This window comes from Megascapheus bottae, chromosome 17 (assembly GCF_031878675.1).
Source record: "Megascapheus bottae isolate mThoBot1 chromosome 17, mThoBot2.hap1, whole genome shotgun sequence".
Taxonomy (NCBI): Eukaryota; Metazoa; Chordata; class Mammalia; order Rodentia; family Geomyidae; genus Megascapheus; species Megascapheus bottae.
The window spans coordinates 32,515,735-32,525,350 of NC_143525.1; the positions used below are offsets into that span (position 1 = coordinate 32,515,735).

Consider the following 9,616-nt stretch of genomic DNA (forward strand, 5'->3'; position numbering starts at 1 on the left):
GAGAGAAGGGGGAGGGAGAGAGAAGGGGAGGGAGAGAGAAGGGGAGGGAGAGAGAGAAGGGGGAGGGAGAGAGAAGGGGAGGGAGAGAGAGAAGGGGGAGGGAGAGAGAGAAGGGGAGGGAGAGAGAGAGAAGGGGAGGGAGAGAGAGAGAAGGGGAGGGAGAGAGAGAGAAGGGGGAGGGAGGGGGGAGGAAGGCAGGAAGGAGAGGGCGGGGTGGAGGGATGGAGGGGCGGGAGGCAGGGCCGAGGCGAGGCGGGGCGGGGCGGGGCGGGTGGCGGGCGGCGCTGTCCGTGCGGGCGGCGAGCGGAATGCAGCGGCTCGAGGCCTGGCCACGTCCGCACCCGGGGGAGGGGGCTGCGGCCGCCCCACTCCGGGGCCCCGCGGCGCCGCCCCCCGCAGTCGGGGAGCCGTCGGGGCTGCGGGTACGCGGGGCGCAGGGCGGCGGGCGCGGGCCGGGGCAAACTTGGTGCCACCCCTGCTCGGGCCGGGGCGGGGGTGGGGGAGGGGATGGAGGAAAAAGTTGGTCCCCGTGGGGACCCGGCGCGGCCGAGCAGGGATCGGGGTGGCGGGGGGAGGCGGGGAGGGGGGGCTCCCAGGGCCCCCTCCCACCCCGTTGATGGCCCTGCTTCTTCTGCCCGGAGGAGGCTCCGTCCGTCCGTCCCCCCGGCCCAGGTTCTGTGATACACTCCGACTCGGGCTCTGGAGTAGTCAGTGCATGACAGAACTTGGGCCCAGGAGGACTTTCTGCACCCTGACGACGTGGCTGGCACCCACCCGGGGCCTGCAGTGGACCCACCCGTCTGCTGGGAGCAGAGTGGGCTTGGGAAGTTGGTCCGGGGGGGGGGGGAGGGCAGAGGGGTTGGGCCTGACCCAGCTGTGGATGTGGAGCGGGGTGACCCTAACCAGCTCTCCTTCCTCCCAACCCCGGGTCAGCTGCAGGAGCCTTCCCTCTACACCATCAAGGCTGTCTTCATCCTGGATCAGGATGGGCGGCGCCTCCTGGCCAAGGTAATTCCCTGTCCAGCGGCTGCCCCTCCCATGTCCTCCTAGCAGCTGGAGCCTGGAGGTGGGCAGGCTTCACCCAAGGGGTCAGTGAAGAGCTGGGCCTGGCACCCAGGAACCTAAGTCCTTCATCTCCAAACAAGCTGCCTCCACTTTTATTTTGCAGCTTCATAGACACAGAGGACTTAGTTGGAAGATGTAGACGCGCATAGGACTTTAGAAACCACCGTATCCTGAATCCAACTCCCCAATTTCCCAGATGCACAAAATGAGAAGCTAAGTTTAGAATCTATGCCTAATGTCATAGATCCAAATGTAAGATCTTGTTTTAATAGTGCTAGGGAAGGGAATCAGGGCCCTGGGTGTGGTAGGCAAATACTCTACCCGTGCCCTACATCCTCAGGCCTTCTTTTAGTTTCACTATGCATCTCAGGCTGGCCTTGATCTCAGTACTCCTGCCTCCTAAGTGCAGGGGTTGTAAATGTCTGGCACCATGCCGGGCTCAAAGTCAGGGTTTTGATTTGAAGCCCAGGGTGGCATTCATTGGGTTTCAATTCCCTTATCTGGAATCTATCCTAGAGAATATGCCCTAGGTAAACTAAGCTAGGAAAATCCAAAACTAAATTTCCACCATCAACACAATGTACTGTAGCTATGCTCTATTACAGCATCTAAATTAGCTCAGAAATGCATTTGTTTGGGGATGAAACTCTTTTTGTTCTTTATAACAACCAAATGAGCTTGTTTACCATGGCGAGGACAAGTGAGGAAACTGCTCATTTGTTTACCGATGACTAAATGACGAAACCCACATCTAGAGTGTTGAGAGCTGAGGTGAAAATAGGGTGATAGCCTTAGGTACATCAGTAGTGCCAGAACCTTCTGGACCTCCTCTCAGCAGAAGCCACTCAAGTTATAGATTAAGAAACTGTTTCAGCCAGGTGTCCATGGCTCACATCTGTAACCCTAGCTACTCTGGGGTCTTAGATGGGAGGATCAGGGTTCAAAGCCAGCCTGGGCAGGAAAGTCCATGAGACTGTCATCTCCAATTAACCACCAGAAAACCAAAAGTGATGCTGTGGCTCAACGTGGTAGAGTGCTAGCCCTGAGCTGAAGAGCTTAGGAACCTAAGTCCTGTGTTCAAGCCCCATAAGTGACAAAAAAAAGGTGGGAGGGGAAAGCAAGGTACTTTAAGGCCATCTACATTATGTCCTTACTTTTGTCTATCTTTGCTTAGAATTCCATCATGGAAACTAGGGAGCAGACAGGCCTGCAGGGCAGTGGTAAGGGAGATAGGCACAGCATCAGGGCTGGCCTTGGCTGGTACCCACTGTTTCCTGCCATACCTCAACCTCCCAGAAGAGCTAGGCTTTGAGGAATGGCTCTTGTCCTTTTTCCTTGTCTTCTTCACAGTATTACGATGACACGTTCCCCTCCATAAAGGAGCAAACGAACTTTGAGAAAACTGTCTTCAACAAGACCAGCCGGACAGAGAGTAAGCAGACACATCCCCAGCATCTGTCACCTACTGCATCTGGACACATCTGGCCATCCACACCCACAGGCCATCTTTGTCCTCAGAGTCTGTCTTCTCCTTTCGAGCTATTATTCTCCACTCTTGTTGTCAGGAGACCTTCATTGCCCCCCCCCGCCCCCCCCCCAGCACAGCCAATACTCTCTTGACTAAAACCAAATACTCTGTGACTCTCTCACTAGGATCGGGCTCCCTGGGCACTGCCCATGACAGACAGTGGGCCAGAGGTCCTGGAGCAGGAAAAGCCCCACCCCTCGATCCAGAGCAAGGGGTGGGAGTGAGAACAGATCCTGGTAGTTGTTCCCATGCTGGGCTGTCATGGGTTCTTGGGGAGGAAAAGAGGGAAACAGAGGGCTGTGGGGCAGGTGGTAGCCAAGACCTGAGGTGAGAACTCCTCCCCGTTTCTAGGTGAGATCGCGTTTTTCGGGGGCACCACAGTTGTCTACAAGAGCAGCATTGACCTCTTCCTGTATGTGGTGGGCTCATCCCATGAGAATGAGGTGAATTGGGGAGGCTGGCCTAATGGGTGGGGGGCTCTCCTGGGAGAAAGACTCGAGTTGGAGGAGGAGATGGGGTCTGGAGGCTCATCACTAGTGCTCTAGGGGTGGGGAGGGTCTTCATGATGGGAAGGAGACTTTCTTGGTCAACCATAATGCCACCTGGATTCCTTGGGAACCAGAAATAAAAGACATTGCACCCTCTGCAGGAAGCCAATTGATTTTTTTTTGGGGGGGGGTGGGCTTGGACTCTGGGCCTGGGCATTGTCCCTGAGCTCTTTAGCTCAAGGCCACAGCACCAATTCTGGTTTTCTAGTGGTTAATTGGAGATAAGAGTCCAACAGACTTTATAGTGCCTGGGCTGGCTTGGAACCTCCATCCTCAGAGCTCAGCCTCCTGAGTAGCTAGGATTACAGGCTAGCTAACTGATTGTTTTTTCTTTTTTTTTTTTTTTTTCCAGTCCTGGGCTTGGGCTCAGGGCCTGAGCACTGTCCTTGGACTTCTCTCAAGGCTAGAGCTCTACCACTTGAGCCCCTGCACCACTTCTGGCTTTTTTTTTGCTATGTATGTGGGTACCGAGGAATTGAACCGGGTCTTCGTGCATGCTAGGCAAGCACTCTACCACTAGGCCAAACTCCCGGCCCCGCTAACTGATTCTTAACTAGAGAGGAAGAGACGCAGTATCTCCAGCCAGAGTTGGTTGAAAGAAGTGTGTTTAGTGACTAGCTCCAGTCCTCTCTGACAAGGAACCCCCCCCCCCCCCCGGCAATGACCCACACAGGTAGGTTCTGTGTCTCCTTTGTTCCCCTCAATTTCAGCTCTTTTCTTTTCCTCCTCCCACACCGGCCTTCCCCAGCTGATGCTCATGTCTGTTCTCACCTGCCTGTTTGATTCTCTGAGTCACATATTAAGGTAAGAGAATTTTTGGCACACCCAAGACCCAGGCCTCAGGCCTTGGTCATCCCACTTTCCTCCTGAATTGTCCACTAGGCCAAGTGGAACCAGAGCACTTTCCTCCAAAGCCCCCACTATTTGCAAGCCCTGGAGCTTGAGCTCAAGGCCCAGACACTGTTCCTGAGCTTTTGTGCTCACAACTAGCACTCAACTACTGTGATACAGCTCCACTTCTGGATTTTTTTGGTGGGCAATTTGGAGATGAGTCTCATGGACTTTGCTGCCAGGCTAGCTTTAACCCTGGACCCTCAGATCTCAGCCTCCTAAGTCGCTAGGACCCAAGGTGTGCTCTACCAGTGTAACATGATTAAGTCTTCAATCGCAGTTACAAATGCATGACTTTTTTTGGAGGGTAGGGGAACCAGGTTTCTACATAGCCCAGGGTGGTCTTGAACTCACAACCACCTTGTGTAGAGTAGTTTTCCTTATGTTCTCCTTTTGTTATCTGTTCTCTAGCCCCGTAAACCCAACATGAGGAAAAGCAGTCTAGACTAATGTTAGACCTGTCCTGTGTTCAGGAGCCTTGTGCTAGCTTCTACAACCACTTCCCTTTGCCCTCTCCTTCCCAGTCCTTGGCTGGGGGAAACGGTGGTCAGTAAAGCAGTGCTGGAAGACAGGGGTTCTGCCGCACCTAGACAGGAGCTGGTTCCTCCTGGCCTCGGGAAGGCTCAGGAACTTGTCTGCCTTCAGGAAGAACGTGGAGAAGCGCTGGCTGCTGGAAAACATGGATGGAGCCTTCTTGGTGCTGGATGAGATTGTGGATGGCGGGTGAGGAGGGGATGGAGAGAAGAGGGGATGGTCAGGGACACTCAGAGGCAGGGGCACCTTTTGAGTCACACTTCTGCATTTGACTTTTGGGTGGTAAATTGGAGAGCCTCACTGATTTCTGCCCCAGGCTGGCTTTGAACTGGGATCCTTAGATCTCAGCTTTCTGAGTAGCTTATATTAATAGGTGTGAGCCCCTGTGAAACCATTGTGGCACCTAAGCTACTTCACAGTGGACGACAGTGTAAAGTGTGGAAAAAGCAGCGTCAAGGGCCCTCTGTGATGAAGGAGAGATGTGACTTGAGGGCCATGAGTGGAAGGTTTCCCTGGAGAACCCACAGCAGGAGTTGGAGGGGGTGTGGCTTTGCTGAGAGAAAGCTGTGGGGAGGGTCCTGTTACCAATAGCTTCCTGTTGTTAGTTGTTGTTGTTTCTCTCTTTCTCATAGTGTGATTCTGGAGAGTGATCCCCAACAAGTGATCCAAAAAATAAATTTTAGGGTAAGTCTTCCTGTACCGTCATCACTCTCATCTCCAGATTTCCCTACCCACCCCATCCTTCCTGCCTGCTCTGAACACAAACTCAGCTGTCCCCAGGCTTGAGGGGAGACTTGGTGGTGTGGATAGAATCTCCCTGCCTGCTTGGGTTTTCTCATGTCTGGATGATGACTTTTTCCATCATTATTCTGCTCCAGCCCCTCACCCTTCGTGTAAGTAGAAGGATTCCAGGATTGTTCTGCCAGGGCCAGCCGGCAGCGAACCGGGGTTCCTGACTTAGGGGATAAGGACTTGGAAAAGATGAAGCAGACATGAGAAAGATGGGGTCGGGAGGTCTACAGCTTAAGTCAGCAGCCCAAAACTGCAGAGCCTAGGGCTGTAAGCTTAAGATTGTAGCCTCCTTTATTTCTTTGTTCCAATCTTAAATACTTTTCTTAAAGCCAGGAAACTGCCAGGTGTTTTAATCTTAAATACTTTTCTTAAAGCCAGAAAACTGCCAGGTGTTGCATTCATATAAAACAGCAATCAAGTAAACAAGAAGGGATTAACATAGCCCAAAGTCATGCTAATATCTCATTTCCTTGTGTACTCGGGTGTGCAGGTCCAAGATCACCCTGACCTGACCCCACACTCAACCCCCAACATTGTTCAGTGATGATCTGGGTGCTGTCTGAGTTGAACTAACCCGGCACCTATAGCCCAAAGCCCCTCACGCTGGTGTGAACTCACCTTTTGAATGTTTCCTCTCAGGTGGATGACAGCAGCCTGACAGAACAGAGCGTGGCGCAGGTAGGTGTCCTGGTCTCAGACAAAGAGATGAGAAGAGAGCCCCGTGCCAGGGGTTAGACCTACACAGAGTCCTAGCTACTAAGGAGGCTGAGAACTGAGGATCACAGTGTGAAGCCAGTCCAGGAAGAAAAATCCATGAGAAGCTGGGCACGGTGGCTCACGCCTGTAATCCTAACTACTCAGGAGGCTGGTATCCGAGGATCAAGGTTCAAAGCCAGCCCAGGCACAAAAGGACCTGAGACTCTTATCTCTAGTTAACCTCTAGAAAATGGGAAGTGGGACTTGGCTCAAGGGTACGGTGGTAGCCTTGAGCTGAAGAGATCTGGGACAGCGCCCATGCCAAGTTTAAGCCTCATGACCCATTAAAAAAAAAAGAAGAAGAAAGAAAAGTCAGTGAAACTCTTACCTCCAGTAAACTAAGAAAAAGCTGGATGTGGCACTGTGGCTCAAGTAATAGAGTGGTAGCCTTGAGCACAAAGAAGCTCAGGGACAGAGCCCAGGCTCCAAGTTCAAGCCACAGGACCAGCAATAATAATAATGATGATGACAATAATTAATAATAATGGGAGAGATAGGAAGAGCCCTGTCCAAGGGATGTCCAAGGGTCTGAGAATCAGGAGTCTGGGAGGGAGGGAATGAGTCCTTCATAGTCCTTGGACAGAGTCTATGAGACTCTTTTTTTTTTTTTTTGGCCCCCTTCTCTTTCTGGCCCCGCACGCTCCGGCCCTGCTCGCTCCGGCCCCGCTTGCTTGCTTTCGCTCTCTGTCGCTTGTTGCAGTCTCGTCTCTGCCACTTCCGGCTTGGTTGTGTCTCGTCTCTGCCACTTCCGGCTTGGTTGTGTATGTGGGATACCGAGGAATCGAACCCGGGTGTTTGTGCATGCTAGGCAAGCACTTTAACCGCTAGGCCAAACTCCCGGGCCCTCTATGAGACTCTTGTCTGCAATAAACTATGCAGAAAAAACGAAGTGGTACTGTGGCTCAAGTGGTGGAGTGCTAGCCTGGAGCCCAAAGAGGCTCAGGGACAGCAGCCAGGTGCAGAGTTCAAGACTTAGGATAGAGGGGGTGGGGGGAGGGGGAGACTGTCTCAACATGGGAAAAAAAAAAAGCCTAGGCTGTTGGTCAGTAGCAACGTGCTTGATCAGACCGGGAGTTTGGCCTGGTGGTGGAGTGCTTGCCTAGCATACACGAAGACCCGGGTTCGATTCCTCAGTACCACATACACAGAAACAAGCCAGAAGTGGTGCTGAGGCTCAAGTGGTAGAGCTCTAGCCTTGAGAAAGTCCAAGGACAGTGCTCAGGCCCTGAGCTCAAGCCCAGGACTGGCAAAAAAAAAAAAAAAAAAAAAAAAGTGCTTGATCAGTATGCACCTGGGGCTCGATCCCTCCAACTGTCAAACTCTCCTGAGAGTCATCTTTCGAGGGAACACCTTCCAACTTGCTGGCATCCTAGGACACATTACTAAGCCTCTCTGGGACTTTCCTGCTCTGGAACAAACTACTCCTACCGCTGTAGCCTTGCTGAGATGGCCTGTGCTGTCCCGTGGGGTGCCAGGATGGAGTCCTCCTCATAGTTACTATAAGAATTAGATGAAGGCCACAAGCGTGGCCTAGTGGTAGAACGCTTGCCTAGCATACATGAAGCTCAGAAAAGAGGCCGGGCGTTTGACCTGGTGGTAGAGGGCTCACCTAACATGCATGAAGACCCCGGGTTCAATTCCTGGGTACCACATACATAGAAAAAGCTGGAAGTGGTGCTGTGCCTTAAGTGGTAGAGCTCTAGCCTTGAGAAAGCCCAAGGACATTGCTCAGGCCCTGAGATAAAGCCCTAGGACTGGCAAGAGAGAGAGAGAAGGGGGGGAGAGAGAGGGAGGGAGAGGAAGAATTCGAATTAGATGAGCTGGTGGTGTGTGGAGCAATGTTAGCAAGTCATCTGTGCTCAGGAATTAACCATTACTACTTATCCAAAGGGGTAAAGCATGACGCTGAAGTAGTAAGGATGGGATCCTATGGAAAAGGTAGATTCCCCCCTGCGAGAAGCAGGGGAACCTCCACTGTCCCCAAAGAGAGGGAGGAGGCTGGAAGATGGGAAATGCATTGTGGAATGGATCTTCTTGGAAGGGAATAAGGCCTATTAGCTGAATGGACAATCTGAGACCCACCTGGGCTCCTGGCACTGTGCACTGGTACAAACTGGTACAGGCCAGATTGAGACAGGTTTCTTGAAAAGATGGAGGAGTACACACATCTGAGAGCAGGTTCTAGCTGGCCACCCTTTGCCAGCTATGCCACATCAGCAGTGGTTGGGGTGGGGTGTCAGGAATGCAAAAACCAAAGCCAAAGCTAGGGGGTTGATGAGATGCCAGGTGTCTAAACATAGAGTCCAACCTGGGCCCAGTCGTGGCCCAGACGTGGCAGTGTGGGCAGGAACTCTTATACTATGGCATGACACAGGGCGGCTGGGGCCGCTGGTACACCCAGGGCTGCCAGGACCCAGGAACCACAGTTGAGCAGACTGGAGCCTGAAGTGAGAGCTGACTGCATCTCTCTGGCCTGGCCTCCCCTTCCACTCCTGAGGCCTTCCCCCATTTAAACCCAGGCAGAGACACGCTCCTGGCACCTAGTGGCCAGAGCTGGTAGGAGCACCTGACCATCCTACAGAGCTTCCTCACTTCCAGTAAAGTTATTTGACATTCTCCTCAATTCTCTCAACCCTCCCCCACCCCCAGGTTCTTCAGTCTGCCAAGGAACAAATTAAGTGGTCCTTACTGAAATGAAGGCTGTGGATGCAAGGCTTTCTTCCCCAAGAAGGCTCCCTTTCCCTATCCTGGCAGAAGCTTCCTAAAGACCCCAAGGGAGAGGAGAACCACGCCTCCCATCTCCCCCAACCCCCCAGTACTGATCCTTGAGGTTTCAGGCCAGAGATTCTGGGAAACCAAAGCTTGGTCAGGCTCTGTCGCAGCTCCTCAGAGTCCTGGCCTACCCCTGAGGCCATGGGAACCGAGCTAAGCTGCCTGAAAGTTGACTGCCAGAGTTCATGGGCCGTGGCCCTAATAAACCTGCTTCTTTTCCGCCAAAGTCTCCTTTCTTGGGCTGGGAAGTGTGTGTGTGTGTGTGTGTGTGTGTGTGTGTGTGTGTGTGTGTGTTCCTAAAGTTCCATATGTGGTGGGAAAGGCCGGCATGACACAGAGTAACGATGACAGGAATGACACATATTTCCAGAAAAAAGGAAACAAAAGATGATACCCCTATTTTGTGTGTTCGGGACGCCGGGATGGCTCCGCGGGGGTTCCCTTGAGTCATGTTTTCCATTCCTAGGCACAGAAGGGAAGGGAGCAAGGGCTGCACGGCAAACTTGCTGGCAGGCACAGCTGAGGCTGTTTTTCTTGGCATGCTTGGAATCACGGATTCCGATCTTGGCACAGCACCCTAAGCATGCGAGCCCGGCAGGCTGGCTGGCTTTGCGCAGATGCGGGGGGAGCGGCGGGGTGGGGTGAGGGGCCAGTGCCCGGGGGAGGAATCGCAGGTCCTGAAGGGGAGAGGGGCAAACACAGCAGTGCTGGGGCCAACCTGAAAGATGAA

The 9,616-nt window shown here is 53.1% G+C and overlaps 1 protein-coding gene across 1 annotated transcript; it reads left to right on the forward strand.

The window, feature by feature from the left end:
• The first annotated feature begins 284 nt into the window (after positions 1–284).
• Copz2 (coat protein complex I subunit zeta 2) lies at positions 285–9,106 on the forward strand. The gene is made up of 9 exons (XM_090350700.1): positions 285–422; positions 934–1,008; positions 2,416–2,497; positions 2,945–3,036; positions 3,890–3,945; positions 4,678–4,755; positions 5,199–5,250; positions 5,998–6,036; positions 8,764–9,106. The coding sequence occupies exons 1-9, from the start codon at positions 309–311 to the stop codon at positions 8,809–8,811; spliced, it is 636 nt and encodes a 211-aa protein (XP_090206826.1). The 5' UTR covers positions 285–308; the 3' UTR covers positions 8,812–9,106.
• Positions 9,107–9,616: the final 510 nt, after the last annotated feature.

Excerpts from the sequence above, each read along its gene's own strand:
- Copz2 (XM_090350700.1), top strand. The coding sequence starts at position 309 with ATGCAGCGGCTCGAGGCCTGGCCACGTCCGCACCCGGGGGAGGGGGCT. Across the intron at positions 1,009-2,415 it reads GGCGGCGCCTCCTGGCCAAG|TATTACGATGACACGTTCCC; the intron begins GTAATTCCCTGT and ends TCTTCTTCACAG. Across the intron at positions 5,251-5,997 it reads TCCAAAAAATAAATTTTAGG|GTGGATGACAGCAGCCTGAC; the intron begins GTAAGTCTTCCT and ends GTTTCCTCTCAG.